This window comes from Oryzias latipes, chromosome 20, assembly GCF_002234675.1.
Source record: "Oryzias latipes chromosome 20, ASM223467v1".
NCBI lineage: Eukaryota > Metazoa > Chordata > Actinopteri > Beloniformes > Adrianichthyidae > Oryzias > Oryzias latipes.
This window is the reverse complement of record NC_019878.2, coordinates 4,677,889-4,698,229: the sequence shown is the minus strand read 5'-3', so window position 1 is coordinate 4,698,229 and position 20,341 is coordinate 4,677,889. Positions and strand designations below refer to the sequence as shown.

At 40.7% G+C, this 20,341-nt stretch overlaps 1 protein-coding gene across 3 annotated transcripts in view; it reads left to right on the top strand.

Moving 5' to 3' along the window:
* Positions 1–20,341, top strand: part of sugct (succinyl-CoA:glutarate-CoA transferase) — a 101,844-nt gene that overhangs the window by 11,175 nt on the left and 70,328 nt on the right. For 2 of the 3 annotated variants that reach the window (XM_020712467.2, XM_020712469.2), the window contains exons 2-8: positions 7,956–8,006; positions 8,079–8,152; positions 8,233–8,318; positions 9,260–9,310; positions 10,720–10,840; positions 14,847–14,938; positions 15,958–16,101. In XM_020712467.2, coding sequence (XP_020568126.1) covers positions 7,956–8,006; positions 8,079–8,152; positions 8,233–8,318; positions 9,260–9,310; positions 10,720–10,840; positions 14,847–14,938; positions 15,958–16,101 — 619 coding nt within the window. The remainder of the gene's footprint in view (positions 1–7,955; positions 8,007–8,078; positions 8,153–8,232; positions 8,319–9,259; positions 9,311–10,719; positions 10,841–14,846; positions 14,939–15,957; positions 16,102–20,341) is intronic. The other variant, XM_004080827.3, reaches the window with a different exon arrangement.

The window sequence follows — 20,341 nt, the reverse complement described above, 5'->3', positions numbered from 1 at the left end:
AAAGAAGCAAGATTTCTGGCTCTGTAACCTCTTCTGTAAGAGGATCCCCCTACCTGTATTAATGACACCTGTTTGAACTTGTCATCTATATAAAAGACATCTGTCCAAAACCCTCAAACTATCACACTCCTGCACCAAGTTGGGAAAGCTGAATCTGCAATAGGTAAGCAGCTTGGTGTGAAGAAATCAGCTATGGAAGCAATTATTAGGAAAAGGAAGACATACAAAACCACTGCTAATCTCCCTCCATCAGAGGCTTCCCACAAAATCTCACCCCATGGGGTCAAAGTGATCACAAGAGCAGTGAGCAGAAATGCCATAACCACACCGGGGACCTAGTGAATGACCTGCAGAGAGCTGGGACCAAAGCAACAAAGGCTACCATCAGTAACACAATACACCGCCAGGGACTCAAATCCTGCAGTTCTAAAGCCAGAACATGTGCAGGCCCGTCTAAAGTTTGCTAGAGAGCATTTGGATGATCCAGAAGAGAATTGAGAGAATGTCCTATGCTCAGATTAAACCAAAATAGAACTTTTTGGTAAGAATTCTACTCCTTGTGTGTGGAGGAGAAAGAATGCTGAGTTTCATCCAAAGAACATCATACCTACTGTAAAGCATAGGGGTGGAGGCGTCATGCTTTGGGGCTATTTTTCAGCAAAGGGACCAGGACGACTGATCCGTGTAAAGGAAAGAATGAACGGGCCATGTATGGTCAAATTTTAAGTGAAAACCTTCTTCCATCAGCAAGGGCATTGAAGATGAAACATGGCTGGGTCTTTTAGCACGACAATGATCCCAAATACACTGCCTGAGTAACTAAGGAGTGGCTTCGTAAGAATCATTTCAAAGTCCGGGAGTGGCCTAGCCAGTCTCCAGATCTCAACCCCATAGAAAGTCTTTGGAGGGAGTTGAAAGTCTGTTTTGCCCAGCAACAGCCACAAAACATCACTGCTCTAGAGGAGATCTGCATGGAGTAATGGGCCAAAATACCAGCTACAGTTTGTGGAAACCTTGTGAAGACTTGCAGAAAACATTTGACTGCTGTCATTGCCAACGAAGGGTATTTAACAAAGTATTGAGTTGAACTGTTTTTGTTGACCAAATACTTGTTTTCTACCATAATTTGCAAATAAGTTCTTTAAAAATCAGACAATGTGATTTTCTTGATTTCATTTCTCATTTTGTCTCTCATAGTTAAGGTCTACCTGTGATAAAAATTACAGGCCTCTCTCATTGTTTTAGGTGGGAGAACTTGCACAATTGTTGGCTGACTAAATACTTTTTTGCCCCACTGTACGTGGACAACACCTGGGTGAGGATTAAAAACCAAAGAGGTGCTGGCCTTCATAGAACACCTTAATACACTGGACTGGAACATTAGATTTACGAGATAGAACACCAAGAAACAACCGCCCTTCCGGGACTGTGCAGTCATCAGAGATGAAGGCAACCTGCAAAATTTGCGATAAATGGTTACCTTAAATCTGCTAAAACAATCTTATGGCATCTTCAGGTATTTAACAAATCAAATCAATCCATTTATGCATTTGACCAATTGGATGCATTCCCCTGGTGGCTCAGGTGGTGGAGCAGGTCAGGTTCAATTTCCGCTTCCCCCAGTCAACTGTCGCTGTGTCCTTGAGCAAGACACATCACCCTCCCTGCCTCCAGTGAGGCTCCATCAATGTGTGAATGTGTATGAATGTCCGGGTGATGGTCAAAGGGGTCGCAAACTGGCTGCCACGCCGCTGTCATCACCTAGTATGAATGATGGGCACATTGTAAGCACTTTGAGCGCAGGAAAAGCGCAGATAAATCTTTTCTTTTTTTTGTTCACGTTGTTTACTTAACGGATGAAGCCTTTTTATGTTACATGCTCGCCTTAGATTACTGTCATTTGGAGTGTAATTTAAGGTATGTTGACTTTTATTTAAATGAAACTGTTGCAGTGAAATGGAAGTGATGTTTTTTGTTATTTTGCTATTTTTTCATGTATTGCAAGTTATATCGTCATCACAATATTGATCATTAATATTGCATATCGCGTTTTCTTATATCCTGCAGCCCTAACTGGGAGTAATTAAAACTCAGAAACACATAAGAAAAGAATGCCCACTTCAGCAGGAAAAATGAAGAGGTCCATCTGAAAACCTGTGGAAATCCCAAATGGGTCTTAAACAAGGCATCATCTCACACCAGGAGGAAAAGAGAGGAAGACTCTCAGGACAAAAACAAAAACATTATCACTCTGCACGACGCTTGTGTCTCTTAGAAACTTAAGAGAATTTCTGCCAAACACAACAGACAAACCTATTTCAAAACTACTAACACACTTTGAGACAAAAACTGGTTCACCTCAAAGACCCCACACCCAAAGAAAAAAGAAGAAAAAATTAATGCAGTCAATTACAGTAAAGGATACTCAGAGCTGTACATTGGAGAAACAAAGTAGCAATAACGCATGAAGATGTACCAGCACAGCAGAAACAACACCTGATGACCAGTTTCTGCTGTTTATTCACACTTAAAGAACATTCACTTGAAGATTCTTGAGAAAAGATAGATGGTCTAAAAGAAGGATCAGAGAAGCAATTCAGGCATATGTTAAGAACATTTACCTTAACAGAGGGGAGGCATCAAACCCAGTAACCCAATTTGTCTTATGTTTATCATGCTGGCCTTTTATTAGTTCAATAGAACACCAAAACATCAGCGCAACCACACCCAAAGACCCTGTGACGGGGCTGGGGGAATAGCAAAAGGAGAGGCTCTTGTTTCTCTTTTTCAATTGCAGGAATGTGTCTGTCCCACCTGGAGGATAAAAATGTTTACTGCACCCTGCACCACTCAAACTGATGAAACTTTAAGACAATTCTACCTGGATGAAGAATAACCTTCACTAAATTAACTAAGTTTAGATTCATCTCACTCCTTGGTGCACCACATTTAGATGCTGTATAGTTGAATTTTGAGCTGATGGTACTTAATGAGTAAACAAACAGGTATTGTCCTGAGCTTGATCTTGATTATTCCCTTATGTGTACAAAAGTTGCAATCCTATTACAGCTCTGCTTACTTTATTGAACACAAACATCCATATATTTACACTTTAAAGGGCCTATGTCATACTGTTCTTTAGCCTTTCAGAATAAACTGTATCCATATATATGACAATATATTACCTCTGGCACACCAAAGAACATATGATTTATGAAAAATGAGTTATTTTTGTGAGCTCTATTCCAAAGACGACTCGATCTTTGTGGAACCGCCTTTCGCTGTGACGGTTAGCCCAAGCAGTGGCGGTTCTACCCTGAATTACTCCCCGGGCGAGGCCCTCCTCTACCCCCCCCCCCCCCCCCCCCCCCCATAGAGTCACTTTGTCCATTTATTGTAACTGAAAATACAGTTAGGAAATATTTAATAAACACAAACAATCTGAAATAAATATTATAAACTACAAATCACACTAATAATACACTAGAATAAATGTAACTGCAGCACTAAGAAGAGAAAACACTAACTAAAACCTAACCTTTGTGGCCTTCCTGATGCAAGCTTGTCAATAACGTCATCATATGAAATCTGCTCCCCCCCTGAATGATTGATACTAACAACAGCAGGTTAGTTAGTTGCTCCTGAGACATTGGTGATCTCAGGTATGACTTGATCAACTGGAGTTTTGAAAAGCTAGCAGCAGCAGCAGCAGCAGCAGCAGCAGCAGCAGCAGCAGCAGCAGCAGCAGCAGCAGCAGCAGCAGCAGCATGCTACCATCACAGCTTATTTAACATTATGAACTAATATACAACAATAAAACACAACAAAAACTTTGTGTTACAGCAGAGCAGACAGACACATGAATCATAACTAATGTTACAAGTTAAGGCAGAGCAAACATTTAAGAATAAATATCTTAAAAATGACGTTATTTGCAATATTTGGGCCTACTTCAGTTTTGGTCATGATAGACCAAACAAGAGATTTTTCCTCTGCAACGTTGTTGTTGTTGTAGGGCAGGTAGCATTCGAATTTAGAAAACATGCATCTAGCTATGCGATAATAACCTTTTCTTTGTCTCTTTTCTCCTCTTCTTCTCTTTTCTTTCTAAATTGGGCACCAGCTTTGACCTTTTTTCTCCATATTTCAGATGTTTTTGCATTTAGCATAAATGTCCTGACATAGGTATCAAGTCTGTCGACTAAACCAACTGTCATCTAAGTAAAGAATTTTTTTTTGTTTTCCCATTTTTTATTTGAAATAACCAAAAAAGCATGATTTTTTTATACTTTTTTTATACCCGCAGCGCCCCCCCCCCCCCTCCCGTTCGTCAAACATTCCCAGCAGGAGCGCGTGCAGCTGCACCCAGGGTCGCCAATTCGCTACATGGCGGCGCAATTTTTATTTTTATTTTTTCATCAAGCACTGAGCCGCGGCCCGCGACCGTTGCCCCCCTGGAAGAAGATCCAGCCAGGTTTGCGCATGCAATTTGTGCTCCGTGCTCACCTCAGCCTGCACCCTTCACCCCGCGCCCCCTCCCTTCTCCTTATTCACCCCGCGCCCCCTCCCTTCTCCTTCTCACACACATTTGCGTCTACTTCTCAAAGACAGGAGGGAGCGCAGCTGCGGGGCGGGGGCGCTGCCAGGTTTCAGGCTGTTACAAACTCTGTGATATAAGTGAACCAATAGTGATGCATAAAGTATTTTACAAGAGCTGAGCCGCTGGCGCCGCCCCTCCGTCATTTTTCCGCCCCGGGCGATCGCCCGTATGGCCCGTGCCTAAAACCGCTACTGAGCCCAAGGGAGAAAAACCAGGAGCAGGAAGAACGACCCAGATCCAATAGTTCACTCGAAAGGCTCTAATGCTAAAAACCACAACAGAAAACCAGGAGCATAGAAACGAAGACGCTCCGACACAGAAACAAAAACAGACACTGTATAAATAGACACAAACATAGACACAAAAACCTCCTCAGGAAGGGGAAGGCCTCCAGGAGATCACAGTTGAGGCAAAGACAGGGTTCTTCATGGCATTTGCTCTTTGTGGGTGCTGCCCATTTCATGACATCATCATAGAGCGTGTCTGCGTCTCCCCACAACAACAAACAGCATCCAAACTTTTGCAAAAATGGATGTGCAGACGGTATATCTGCCTTTAGTAACCCCGGCGTCTATTCCAAAAATTTGGCAGCTGGGCCAGAATCTACTGGAGACCGGTTTTTATTCCATCACAGAGAGAATGGCAATGGCTAATGGGTTCTTTTTTGCGGTGAAATTCATTCACAAAATGCAGGAAACGCCAGATGAACATTTCTGGTTTTATTGAAATGATGAGAACATTGTATAAAAATAATAACAATACGTTTTATTTATATGGCACCTTTCTAGACACTCAGAGGCGCCTCACATAAACAAAGTGCATTAATAAATAAAAGCATGGGAAACAACAGTTGACAACTGAAACAACAATAAGTTGACAACTAAAACAACAGTTAAAATGTCACATACTGAATGCCCGGTGAAAAGATTTTGAGATGTTTTGAGAGGAAGTGAGTCCATATTTTGTAGATCAGAGTTGCGGGAAATGAAACGAAATCTTGGAGCAACCAGCCGAAGAGAGGTGAAGGATCTGAGGGAGCGAGTAGGAGTAGCAGTAGTCAGGAGTTCTGAGAGACACAGAGATACAGGGGCAAGGTTGTGGAGAGCTTTGAAGGTTGGAATGAGGATTTTGTAGGTAATCCGGTAAGGCACTGGTAGCTAGTGAAGCTGCTGTAAGACAGGTGTATAATGCCGAATGAAATGGGGTTTGTGTTCTTGTTCGAGTAGCTGAGTTTTGGACCAGTTGGAGCTTGCTGATGTTTTTTTGAGGTTGTCCAGAGGAAGGTTTAAGTAGTTGATGGATATCCTCAACTTTAGATATAAAACATGTTGCTGGGGTGTTACAGAAATCTGAGAAGTACCTGTGAGGGGGGAATTAGTTTGGGCATGATGTTGTTTTTGAGAGAAGGGAAAAGAGGGCTCTTGTGTTTCCTTCAGAGGAATTAAATAAACCAGAGAAATCAGTGACTTTTGCTTTGGAGATACAATCATTGTAGTTGATGAATATGGCTAAAGTATATTTACTTATGAACAGTAAGACCAGTTTTCTATGTAATCTTTCCAGTTGTCGTCCTTTGGCTTTAAAGTGTGTGCGATTGGAGGTGAACCAGGGTGTAGAAACGGGACATATGGTATTGTGCATTTAAAAGGAAAGTGAGCACTGCTAGCTCTGTGGAGAAAGTGTTTGTGTTAGCCTGGGGGCGGTGCCGGCAGCGCAGAACCTTCCTGGAAGGGGCGGTTTCTCATCTATCTACGTCAATTTGTGAGAATCCACTCGTTTTCATGGATTGGGAGCGGGTGGTGCTCACAGAGCAGGTTTTTGGAGGAAAAGTCAGAAATGTGTGAATGGATCAAAATACCACTTTGGGGCTGTTTTCATTAGGAATAAACGGCACAAGATGAAATGGAATAAAAACATTTCTCCAATATTCATCTGCATTTAAATTTGTTTAAATCAGGTTTTACAAACAGGTATTTGACGTAGCTTTTAACTTTTTTGCTTTTACTATTTTGTGTCGCTACATACCATATTTTCCGGACTATAAGTTGCTCCGGAGTATAAGTCGCACCAGCCCAAAAATCCATTACAAAATTGAAAAAAACACAGATAAGTCGCACTGTCGCATTTTGACGGGAAATTTATTTGACAAAATCTGAGACCAAGAACTAATAACTTTCACAACCTCATATGACACAATCATAGCAGACTGTTTATCTCATAATTTCACAGTAATTCTTTCTCATACTTATTTATTTATTCTTTTCATGAAGCATCATTGGCCAACTAATGCTCTGTTTTCATCCTATATTTGTAGAAACAGTTGTCATTTTTATTGCATTTCTGAATCTATGAAATCATTGGAAAATAGAATATTATGTTGTTAGCCTTCAAGATATTAATGTAAAAAAAGGTTTGCTGATTCTCTGAGTCACTTAACATACTCTTAACACTTAACATACCTCATACATCAAATTGACCCAGGAACATCATCTCTGTTCCTCACAAATGAACATAACAGGAGGGTTAACAATGTATTTATTTCAATTTATTTCTAATATAAGTTGCTGCGGAGTGCCAAACTATGAAAAAAAGGGCGACTTATAGTCCGGAAAATACGGTAACTTTTCAAAAGTGAAGCCCTTTAGGTGCAGCCTTTTGTTCAGTTGGAGTGCAATGTAAAGCATTTTATATAAAACAGCTGAATTAAGTTGAGAAAAAAACATTTCTTCAATATTTTAAACTGAACATTTTGTAAAGGTTACAGCAATAACAGGGTAAAAAGGACTATTGAACAAAGGGATGAATAAAAAACTGAGCTTCAAATGTGGATTGAGTGAAAGTGTCTTCATCCTCTGAAACCTTTAGGCTCCCTGACGTGCTGATCCAGAGTCTGGGAACTGGTCTCTGCTTATTCTAGATTCAACCCTTGAAGCAGGTCTGAGAAAGTCCACGAGCATTCAAAGGCAAAATGATTATTAAGATGGAGAAAGGTTTGAAAGATCCTTAACTGAGATCTGAGAAACACGAGAAGACGATGCAGTGATTCCAAAGTGCTTTCTGATGCCCCTCTATCCTGATTTCAGGTCATTTAACTAAAAATTGGTGCTATACAAAAGAATACCTGAGATTTTGCAGAAACATTTTGGTTCAGAGGAAGTGTTGGTTTAAACCCAAACACTTGGGTTTTCTTTTTTAAGGAGCGTCTACTTATTTTAGGTTACGTAAAAAGGAAGATAATCTTTAGAGTGAAGTTTGTGTTAAAGTTTTAATCATGCAGGAAAAGAGACTACTGAAGTCCAACACAAAGCTTTGAAGAGAAGGAATGTGTCCCTTTCAAACCCTTGTGATCTTCTGCAGGAGAAACAGTCCGGCCACTGGAGGGCATCAAAGTGCTGGACCTGACCAGGTGAGAATGGGGTTGATGAGTCTCCTCATCTCTGCTGGAGCATGAAGGCTCACGTATCTGATCTGTCCACAGGGTTCTGGCTGGTCCATTTGCTACCATGATCCTGGGAGACCTGGGGGCGGAGGTCATTAAGGTGGAGAGACCAGGTCAGTTCAGGGCTCTGTTCGGCCTGGCAACAAGGAAAAGGTTGTGGGGAATGATAGGATTTAACCAACTCGTTGTTCAGGTGTGGGCGATGATACCAGAGCATGGGGTCCTCCTTTTGTGGGCTCAGAGAGCGTCTACTTCCTGAGTATCAACAGAAACAAGAAGGTGAGCATCAAAAGTTCATGGACCATGGAGACAATGAAGGATGAATGCTCAGATCATGGACAGTCAGATTTTGAGAAACTTAGATATAAAAAACTACCTGTTTAAGAGCAAGATGGACACTGAAAACAGCAGATAATTTCATAAAAGAACATGACTGAGAAGGAATCGCAGGAGGTAGCATCATCATTGTAGTTGAGTACATTTGATCCAGGTTTAGCTAGTGTGATTGGCCTGTTAATTAAGTGAAGTGCTTCATCCTTCATTTATTGGTGGATGTTAAAGGGCCTATGTTATTCAAAATCTACTTTTTGAGCTTTTAAGTGTATTATAATGTTCATTCCTCACTACACACAACCTCAAAGCAGTATGTTGACCCATTCAGGCATTTCTGAGTATTCGTCCAAAACCCTGCTCTATGAGCACCAGCCCCTTCCAATCCCCAAACACAAGCGGGTTCTGAGATTGTAACGTAGATAAGTTAGGAGCAGCTCCTTCCCTCCAGGAAGAGTCAGCACAGCCCCCAGGCTGACACATACACCCACTTTCTCCACTGAGCAAGCGGCCATCGGCAAAACACTTTCATTTCAAATACACACCATCTCTTTGCAAAAGTTTGGATGTTGTTTGTTTTTTTGGCTGAAACACAGAGACGCTGCAGAGGCCGACTCATTAAATGAGCGGCACCCACAAGGAGAGAAAGGCGGAGCCTCAGAGATTGAGTTTGCGAAAATACATTTTCAGAATTACCCATAACAGGTTTGTGTTTGATATATGTACAAAGATACACATTTGAATTCACTTACTTATAGATGAATGAGAATGCTACGATGCTGAGAGAGCGGCGTTCATGCTCGCTGTGGGACAGGGTTCCTGTCAGAGATGTGTGAGTGCTGAAGAAGCTGTGAGCCATGGTGACCTCAGGATGAACTGTGATCTTTCAGAGTCTTGCTGTGGACCTGAAGAACCCTCGAGGAGCACAGGTGGTGCGGGAGGTACGTCAGACTCACAAGCATCAACACAAACCGGCTCTCTGCATAGGCTCCAGGCTCTGGCCCCGGGAGGAGTCGTAGGTTGGAGATCAGCTTGGGGTTTGTGCAGGAACTCGGTCTACCCCTTTAACGTCAAATCATTTTCACTGTGGTGTCACGCTGTAACTCGATGTGGCTCCATAAAAGTCAGACGTCATCCTGTTATGATAAGCATCAGGGCTATAAACTTCATTGGGTTACCATGGTAACACTTTCTGATTAAACAGAAAGTGAGTAAAAATGAGTATGATTGTGCTGCCAACAGAACATTCTAGACTAGAGTCTGGTTTAAAGTGGAAGAAATTGCTAAAACATCCAAGTCATTTGCTTGATGCCAGAATGTTTGAACCAGTTGAAAAAAAACAACAATAAAAACTTTAAGGCAAAACACTGGATCTGAACAGGAAGTGCTTCCAAGGTAAAAACCCACTCCAATGAAAATGGTTTCTGATGATGAAGGACATATATAAAGAAAATTAAGATTGGAATTCTTTATTTAAACAGTGATTGGTCAGGAGTAAACAAAAATTCTGTTTGAAATAGCTATCTATTCTGATGCATCCACTGTCAGACAAATAGATCCCTGAACATCTTTGTTTTCCTCGTCTGAACGGGAATCTGGATCTAAACTGTACGGCTGGATTGCTCCAATATTGCTCATTATTTTTGTTGCACTGCTAATGCTAGGTTGGGGGTGTGAGGGGCTGTAAACGTGGGACAGAGTTTAAACAGATGGATGATGGGATATCAGCGGAGGCTTACTTCTGCGCCAGCAGTCCCACCCTCAACTCAGAGGTGAATTTCTAATGAACTCCTGCCGCTCTGCAGAAAATATGTCCTAGAAAAAGACATAGTGATAAATGAAAAACACTAGGAACACTTGATCAGAGTGGGACTTTAAATGCTGGAGGTCAAACTAGATAAAGGAGGGGAAAAAAACTGTTATTAAACTTGAATAAACAGATTAACAAAGGCTACAATAGCTGCTAAAACGGCTTCAATAAAACCAGAATGAACCGAATTATTGTTATAGAAGTTCTGAGAAAGAAATCACACAGACAAAAAAGCCATGAAAACGAAAGAGTCGGAGTCAACAAACATGAAACTGCTGAATAGTTGAAAAAGCTTAAAATGAACACAACTGAGAGCAGGCAGGAATGTTTTCATGCAGGAGTGGTTGACGGAGTGGTTACAGGAGTTTAAGAAAGCTGAAGAACAACAAGAAGAAGGGTTTCTCTGTGTCTTTAAAGCTGAATTCCTTTAGTTTGATTTTAAAAAAAGCTGAATAAAAAAGTATTAAATGAGGAGAACTCATAGTCTTCTTCCTTCATCCACGTCTCTTTGTGCTGATTGGGTCGTGTGTTGTGTGTTAGCTTGCAGGAATGTGTGATGTCCTGGTGGAAAACTACCTTCCAGGGAAGCTCCAGGAGATGGGTTTGGGATTCGATCAGCTGGGCGAGGTCAACCCTCAGCTCATCTACTGCTCCATATCAGGTACGCTCTCACCTGCTGGCCTGTGTCTGTCCCAGATTTTGTTATCGTCCTCATCCTCTCCTTAGGGTTCAGCTCTGCCTCTGAACCACCAGAGGTCGCCAGAGTCCACTAAAAACCAGCTGAGCTCTCTTTTCCTCCATGCAGACTGCTTTATGGGGGTCCTGTTGAGGCATGGTCAGCAGGAGGGAGCTCTCAGTCAGCAGCATTTCACAGCGGGGCTTCTGATCTGCTCTAAAGGGCTTCTTTATGAGCTCTAAACTTTTCTGCAGATCAGCAGCCTTAGCTCATCTTAGTTTTTGTGTTTCTGTGGACACCTGAAGGCATAGCTGTGATAGGGCCCCAAACTTCTATGTTTGATCTGCAACATACTTAGAGCTGAACAAAAATCCTCTTTCTGCAGGGGGCGCTGTTACATGCCAGCACTCCACTGCTGAGAGCTTTCATGAGCTTTTTAGAGGAGGAGATCACGCACGCGTCTGATATTCAACATCTGTGCCATCATGAGAAAAATCTCCACCATTGGAGTAACTAACGTCTGCCTGTCTGCTACAACAGAAGATTCCTGCTGGAGTTCATCTTTTCTGATGGTACTCCTCTATCAACTTCTATCAAACCACTTGAAGTCTTTATGCAGCTTCTTGGATTTAGTCTGAGTATGTCTTCACTGGTCTTCACTGGAAGACATGTTTAATTTTTAGAATATCTCTGAATTGTAACAACAAGACTCCTGAACTTTGTAGATCTGCTGGTTTTTATATTGGTAGGTTAACAAAACCTCACTAAGAACATTTGTGTAAATTTGTATAATTTCTTGTAAAATGGACTTACAACACTTGATATAAAATGGTAAAAGGCGTATACTTATATAGCGCTTTTCTACCTACAAGCCCAAAGCTCTTTACAGTCACAGACCCATTCACCCAGTCACACACACATTCACACACTGGTGGCGGCTCCGCTGCCAAACACTGGCGCCAACCTCCCATCAGAGGCAAGGTGGGGTTCAGTGTCTTGCCCAAGGACACTTTGACTCATGGGCGCGCAAGGCGGGAATTGAACCTGCAATAATACGATCATGGCTCGACCGCCGTACCGCTGTACCACGGCCGCCCCAAAATCAGCTGACCAAACAGTTAGCATTAATGATAAAAATAGAAAATACAATATAAGCGATAAACTAATCTCCTGAAATGATTTCTAATTAATGTCTATTATCATGGTAACAGCATAACATTCAGGCCTAAAAAAGATTTAACTAATTAGAGAAAAATAACTCTTAGACGGTTCTATCAACACAAACTGTACAAAAGAATAGTCAGTCTCAAGATGTGCCTTCTCATTTTTGTTTAGGTTAATTTTGTGGACAGGTAAAACACAATCATCACTTTCTACACAGAATAAAATGTCCACATTTTTCATCCCCAGAAATGAAAAGAATTACTGGCAATGGTTTTATATTAAAATGGGAACTCCAGCGGTTCTTGAAAAGAGTGCCATTGACCATTGACTGTATAAGACACATGTGTCAAACTCAAGGCCCGCGGGCCAAATGTGGCCCGCCATGTCATTTTATGTGGCCCGCGAGAGCATTGGGCAACTATACATTAGGACTTAAACACTGTCCACATAACCTAACCTGACAGAATCAAATTTAAAAGGATTTATGCTAGAATAACAAGCATGTTTTCTATGCAACTGTAATTATCACTTTAAAAAGATAGAATAAATAAATGAGTTATTTAACATTAAGGAGAAGTTACGTTTATTTTTCATTACATTTAGTTACATGTATAAGTTATATCTGGCCCTTTGAGGACAGCCGCTATACTGATGTGCCCCTCGGTTAAAATGAGTTTGACATCCCTGGCATAAGAGAACTGGAGCGAATGAGTGTGACGTCACCCATAGAAAATGCCTCATTAAATCAATTTAGTTGCCATTTTTTCACGATACAGATACCGCCATGTTGGAACTAGTAAGCAGTGATTGGTCTCAGTCATTCGGAGTCATTGTTTCTATGGCAACCACTGTCACCAATTAGGCGTGAGCTTGTTGGAAGTCCCCTACCACTGGAAAGCGGGCTCTGGTAAATCTGTAAATCAAATGTTCGGCTTGAGACAACACATTTTTATTGAGGAATCTGATTGGTAAGTTTATAACTTGAATAATAAGCACTACAGAAAAACTATCATAAAAAAAAATTAACATGTTAAAAAGGTATCAGAGTAAGAACGGTTATTCTGGCCAATAGAATGACTGAGTACCAGCTGTTTATGTCTCTATAGAAGTCTGGGGGATTTTGGCTTCTTGGAACCAGGGGATACTTCCTGTTTGGAACACCAGGGAGGGCGGGTCTCTCAGTCTAGCCCTCGTATACAGTCAAAGTGCAGAACCAAACCTTTTTTTTTATAGTTTACCCACCCAAAAAAAAAAAAATCCTCAAAAAAAGATAAAAAAAAAACGTATTTAAGCTGTTCTGGGTGCACCTGATTTTTCTCTAATTTACCTGTTTTGGAAACTTTAGAAACAATTTTGATAAAAAAAGCGTGTATTGGGGTCACTCAGTCCAGTTCTTATATAGTCAGTGATGCCGACAGAGTTGGTTAATGTCAACCATATTGGTAAAATGTTAACAGACCTTGCAACATTAAAGAAATGTTCTCATAAGTGTTTCTATTCTATTCTATTTTGCTGTGTTAGCCTCCGTTCGTGTGGATCTTCAGATGTGGTTTTCTGTGCTCTTAAACTGTTCCTGTGACAAGTCCTGAAACAATCAGAGGCTTTCCAATGAAGCCCACAACCCCACACATGGCTGATAACTCATTATGGGATGTTGTTTACCCTGCATTCTCAGATTATGTCCCACTTTATCACCCGAACGTGTAACCAAACAGCTCTAAAGCTACAAACACCTGTCAGATATTATGAATGGGCGAGTGGATTTAATGGCCGGCTGCGGGCCGCAGAAGCCGCAGAGATGCCAGAGAGGTCTTTCATCTGATCTGAAAAGTGAGATGGACAGGTGGCATCTGTTTGGGTTTGGTTCTTTGTGGATGTTTCAGTGTCGGTGAACTGGAAAAAACTGAGCAGCGTGACGTTGGAGCGGATGCACTGGCGGCTGCTTATCACTGAACACTCATTTGTTTTGCTCTGCAGGAACATAAACTGCAAAACTTTGACTGCTCTGAGCTCAAGTCAGCAGAAACAGACTTTCATTTATGTTGCTTTTTTTCTCAGCATGTTCATCAAACACAATGGGAGAAGCAGCAAAGCTCCCATCCCACTAAAACAAAATGGCCACCAACACACGGTGGCAGAATGGGATAACATTTTGACTGTTATGTTACCTTAGATACCCTTAAGCATTAATGTTTCCATGTTTTCATCATTGGTTTGATCATCAACCAATATGGAGCCTTTTCCAATAGCCAGAATGATGAAAACCCTAAAACAAAAAGGAGCGTCGTCAGCAGTACCATCTTTATTATCTCACACACCTTCATTGCCTGTCTGACTTTTTTTTGATTGATTATCCTGTTCATAAATCTCTGTGGCTCCAACAGGACTCTTCAAAATAAAAGCCAAATTCTTCTGTAAGAGTGTTCTAGTCTGCTGGATAAAGGAAGAATCAGAACCAGATTGAAGAAATCTTCCTTTTGTCACCTTTTGTTTGTCTGACCTTCGTCGTCCGATGAACATGTATGTTTGTTTGGGGGATGAGGAGTGCAATAGCTGGTAAAGGTGTGAGGCTAAGTGGGGGGCCGTGGGTCTCTTATCTTTTTAAAAGCATTTTTGGAAAGCCTTGTTGTTGATGCGAGTGAGCTGAGAGCCGAGTGCAGCCAGGAAATCACTCTGGTTGTTTAGTCGCAGCGGCAGACTCAACACGGAGCTGGAATGTAGATTTCTTGGAAGAGCGCCGTTTGAGTCCCTGCTGTGTTTCCTTTCAGGTCAGAGCGCCACAGAGGTGCTTACCCGTGTGTGTGTGTGTGTGTGTGTGTGTGTTCAGGTTACGGACAGACCGGTCCCCAGGCTCAGAGTCCGGGCTACGACTCCATCGCCTCAGCGGTGTCCGGGATGATGCACATCACGGGGCCAGAGGTCAGCCTCTTCTCTGCTGTTCTCCTAAATCATCCTGATGCTTTCAGTCCGGCGGGTTTCTGTCAGATCTCCAGGGACCTCCATTCTCTTTGAACAAAAGAGCTGCGGCACCCTGGAAACTTGTTTCCATTCAAAATACAACCAAATGTTTATGATTAAAAAATGTTAAACGTATCACAAGATTCTTACTGCAGAGTTAGACTTTACATTTTTGAAATTGTTATCACCTCGTAGTAAGTAAATATTCATAGATAATGAGAAAGAGGACCTACATTTTCCACCAGTAAATAGATTATAATCCATTTTAATTACTGCAATCAATGACCATAAAGGCTCAGAGGGATTATTCTGACAATGGAGTGACATTGTGCCAGTAGATGCCCAGTAAGCAGCAGCAGTAAATGCCTTAAAATTCATTTTAATAATGTTTTTTAAATCTCCTTATGCCTATGGATGAAAATCAGGTTTCTTCCTGTCTTTCTCTAGTGATGTGCAGAAATCCTCCCTAACAAAACAAAACCTTACTCTGGTGTTTCTCCCCCGAGCAGAGCCTCAAACTCACATTCTAACATTTTGAAGAGGTTTTTTATACGCTTTTCCTCATCGGCTAACTAAAGATTCCCTATGAATGAAATCCGAAAACACGAGATCTGAGTTTATGCTATGTTCAATGCAGATATCTACAGTCATACAACGTGGTCACCAAAAGTAAGAACACCAAGTTGTGTCTTGTAGTTGTAATGAGAGTCTTTCACCTGGGAACAGCGTGGCACTTTCAAAACTTCCCTCAAACTGACATTTACCTGATTCCTGAACAAAAGAACTGATCTCTTCCATCCTGAACCTCATTTTTCTTTCTCCCGCTTCCTCCAAGAAGTCTGCAAAATTCAAAAATAAAACAAGTTTATTTGGATTTACAAAAATGTAATTTCTGAATTGATTGCCATTTTGTTTATTAGAGCTCATATCATATTCAAAAGTCTGATCAGCTGCTGTTTCTTCTGGAAATGCTCTAACAGGACGGGGAGCCGGTGCGTCCAGGTGTCGCCATGACAGACCTGGCAACGGGGCTGTACGCTCACGGAGCCATCATGGCCGCCCTTCTGCAGCTACAAAAGACGGGTAGAGGAGGTCACATCGACTGCAACCTGCTGTCCTCACAGGTACAAAGCCTGATCAGCCTGATGTTGCACACTTCACAGGTGTGTCTGTGTGTCACTTTAATCTCTGCACTACTAAAATAGTCATATTTCTGTGACGAAGAGGTTGTTTGACATGCTCGCTGTTTTAAAGCCCAGACCAACTTTGTCTCATTTGCGAGCAACTTTGATCTGGGACACAAAAAATATAGAAATGAATAATAATCTAAAAAATCAAAGCTGCATCGGAAATGGAAAAAAAGGGGTGGAGCTGAAGCGCAAGCATGCTTTTATCTTATTTATGTGGTCTGTTTCACACAAAGGTAAATGGAGACTTGATTTTGTCACATAACAAGTGGTTACGTGGTGAATTGGATCAATGTCCTTAAGCTAGTCTAAGTATGTAAACAACAATTAATCACTTGAATGTATGTATGGAGCTGAGGAAGCATCACTAAACAATATAAGGAAAGTTTTATAGTTTTAAACCCAAGAAACGTTCCCAGACTCGCTAGAACCTTCTGGAGATTAGATATTGATGATCACAGCAAAAACTGAAAAGTTAAAGAAGTTTTTGAACACATCTGTTCACAAAACGTTTAATATTTTTATATTTATATATATTTTATATATATAACGTTTAATATTTTGGTATAACTGTAGTCCTGCCGAACCTTAATCTTTACTTTCCAAACTTTGATTCATTCAGGTGGAAACAGCGGAGACGCTTTGATGTGAAGTTTAGTGTGAGGTTAAAGCTCTTTGACTCCATCAGACAGGACTCTGGACAGCAGCTGATCCATTTTGTTTATTAACTTGAAAACCAGTTTTTACTTCTGAGGAATTAATTAATTCTTCATCTTTATTATGTCGATCTCTGATTTTTGCACATCAGAGACAATCAGTGAACTAAAGGAATTTAATTAACTGAAACATTTAAAGTTGCTTTTTATTGGGAAAGGGTTAAAGTGTGGTGAACAGAAAAGAACAGAAAAACCTCATATTGGTTTACTCATGTTCTCTTTTTAAGCATTAGTCTCCCCACTTCCTGTTTTATTGATTCCCACAGCAAAGAGTTTTAAACAAAAGTTTTTTTTTTATCAGACTAAACTTAGTTAAAAGAGAAACATGTTTTTTGAAAATGTATGGTAACAATCATAAAAGCCGGAACAGTTTCAGGATTCTCCCAGCGTGTTGGCACTGTGGTGTCCTGTCAGTGTCGTTGGGCTCTTCTTTTCTTCTGGGGTGAGATCAGAACAGGTTGGGTTTGGCTTTGGACAGAGCAGCAGAAATTCTGAGCAGCAATTCTCAAGCTTTGGATGCTGCCTGTGTGTTCCTCTTCACAGCCGGTTTAGTGTCTGTGATCAGGTCCACCTAAGGCAGTTGTTCCCAAAATTGTTCCTGTCACAAACACAGCAAAGTCAAAAGGGTTTTGACTCCATTCTTCTGTGTTTGCGTGTAGTTTAGCAAGGATTTCATCTGTCTTAGCTGCCAGGCCTGTCATCAGAGTGCTCTTGTTTGTAAGTCAGAGTCAAGACTCTCTGGATTTGATGTTGTTTTCTTTTTTCCAGTTGTATAAGTTTTGTTTTCTGGATGAAGATGAAGATATATATTATATTGACTGTCTTTTTTGACGGTTTTCCAGTTGGCTCTTTAGGGTATCTACAGTTAAATGAGTCTGTCTGATTCTTTGGTTCATAAGCTTGGGGGAGGCTCTCTGCATAACATTCTTTGTCTTTTGTCCCTTCACAGCTTTTTGTAAGCTCTTGGGGATCGTGTTGGTCTGCCTGGACGTCGTGGTAGACCTGAAGTGGTTCTTGTTGTCACCCACTTTTTTAACAGTTTTCCTCCTGTTCATGGAACTTTCCCAAAACTAGAAGAAGCATCTCTAGATTGTCATTAATCCAGGTTGAGTAAAATCAGCTGGACTTGGTTTATCATTTTTATTAAAGATCTTTCTTCTGTCTTCCAAGTAGTTTTCTCAATTCTCAAATGTTAAATCAAGTTTTATTTAATAATTTGTTTAGCATTGCTGAAACTTCACAAGCTTTGATGCATAACATTTTTAAAAACCCTTTTATTTTGACATGTTCAAGATCAAAGAACTTTTTACATTTATTTTCTTCTGTTTGTGTTCAAATATTGTGTTGTCAGTGAGATAAACTGCAGATGGAATTTGAAGAAGACACATAAGAAGCTTTTTTTTGTACAGATGTGTACTTTAAATAGACAGTTCTGCGTTCCTGCAGCGCTCACGGTCAGCTCATAAATGATGTTGCTAAGCTGAAAGTCAGATCTCATGCAGATCAGTGGGGTGATTTTGACAATGAACATATACGAGTGTGTGTGTGTTTGCTGCTATGTAAAGGGAAAAACAATAATTTACAGAGAAAAACCTGCAGGAATTCAAACAAACCGCTGATTTATCCTGAGAATTTAAAAACATCCCAGTCAGGTTGTGCTGCTGATGTGACAGTGTTGATTTTAGAAAGTTGTTTTATGCGTTTCCTGTTTTCGTGTTTTTGTGCTGAAGGTGAACCTCATAGACCTCCATAGTTCAGGCCACCTGTTTCCTGCAGCTCATACGAAGCTCAAACTCTTCCTCAGTCTGTCACTGATGAAGATGCCTCACTGCTGCAGAGGAGAAGAAGATGCATGCAATGTAGACAAATCAAAAAACAGGAGATCAGAGATTATCTGTGAATGATAAATGAAGAGAGATGGATGACAGAAGACAGGTGGAGGTTAGAGAGAAAGGTTTGGCAGTTTTATCACATGCTAGAAGGTTCAGTGTGATGGACAGAAAAGGCTTTAGCAGCCTACAGGAGAACAGAAAGAAAAATAAAGAACATAAAAGTGAAGTAATGAAAAAATACATCAATGGAATAGTGGAGCCTGCGAGGTTTGATAACCATAAGTAGATCTGACTACTAGACCTGATTTGGGTTCCACATCTTTAAATCTTTATTAAACTTGCAGCCATTGCTGTAGAGTCTGTTCTATATTAAGCTGGTGTCCAGTTTAAAACTGGAGGGATGTGGCCAGTTTTTTCTGGTTTTGGTTAAAACTCAGGGAGCAACGATCTGAGCCGCAGCATTGTAACTAACTAACATTGGATGTCTACACAGTTTTCTGTCTTTTTTTGACTAATGTAAATCTGGACACAAGATCTCTGAATCTCACGTTTGTGTTCTGATTTGTGTCCTTTTAAAGACCCACTCCAATAAAAATTGTGTTTTTGGTAATTTTAACATGTTCTTGCAGCGTTTTTCTGATGAAGGTAATAGGAGGGTCTAAGTTAAAGTCCCATTATCTGCTTGAAAGTTGTTCTCCGCATTTGACCAATCCCCTGGGGGAGCGGTGAGCTGCAGACACAGCCGCCTTCGGGAACCATTTGGTGTGGTGGTTTAACCCCCAATCCAACCCCTTAATGCTGAGTGTCAAGCAGGGAGGTATTGTCCCATTTTTAGTCTTTGGTATGACTCGGCCTGGATTTGAACTAACAATTTCCAGCCACAGGGTGGACACTGTACCACAAGGCCACTGAGCTGGTTTAAACAGGGCCAGTTTAGTTTAGTTTAGCAATAAGCTATTGCATTCTATGACTTTATGTTCTTTATGATTCATGCTTATTATCCAATTACCGGTATGAAGCCCAATGAGACGACTATTGTTGTACTATTGAGCTATATAAACCAAATTGAATTGAATATTTAAAGAAAATGAAGCCTAAAATTGCACTTCCAAGTATTTCTTTATTCAAATTCAAAAGGTTGCTCTGCACCAACGGTCCCACCCACAACTCAGAAGTGAATTTGAGCTACTGCTGCTCTGCAGAAACTATGTCCTTTTGATTTTGGCTAAAAAGAATATAATCAGAATCCCAGTAAAATCCCTGTGAACACTTTTAAAATAGATCAAAAGTTGATCAGAGTGGGACTTGAATATCAGAACTGAAAGGCAAGTCTGAATTTAATATGACATGAAGATTTTTGACTAGACGTCAGTAAACAAAAGCTTCACTCTTTTCCTCAATTTTCACAAAACGGGCTTTTATTTTTGTAATTGTTGAACTGAGGAAAGTTGAACTGCATCCCGGAGTTTAGCTAATGCAAGATAACAAATGTATACAACCACAAAGCTTTGCATAAATTAACATTTAACGTAATCAACTTTTGTTGGTCTGAATGTGTTTTACTTTGTTTCCTTGTTCAAATCAAAATGGTGCAACATAAAAAAAGTATAAATAGATTATTTAGTTTGC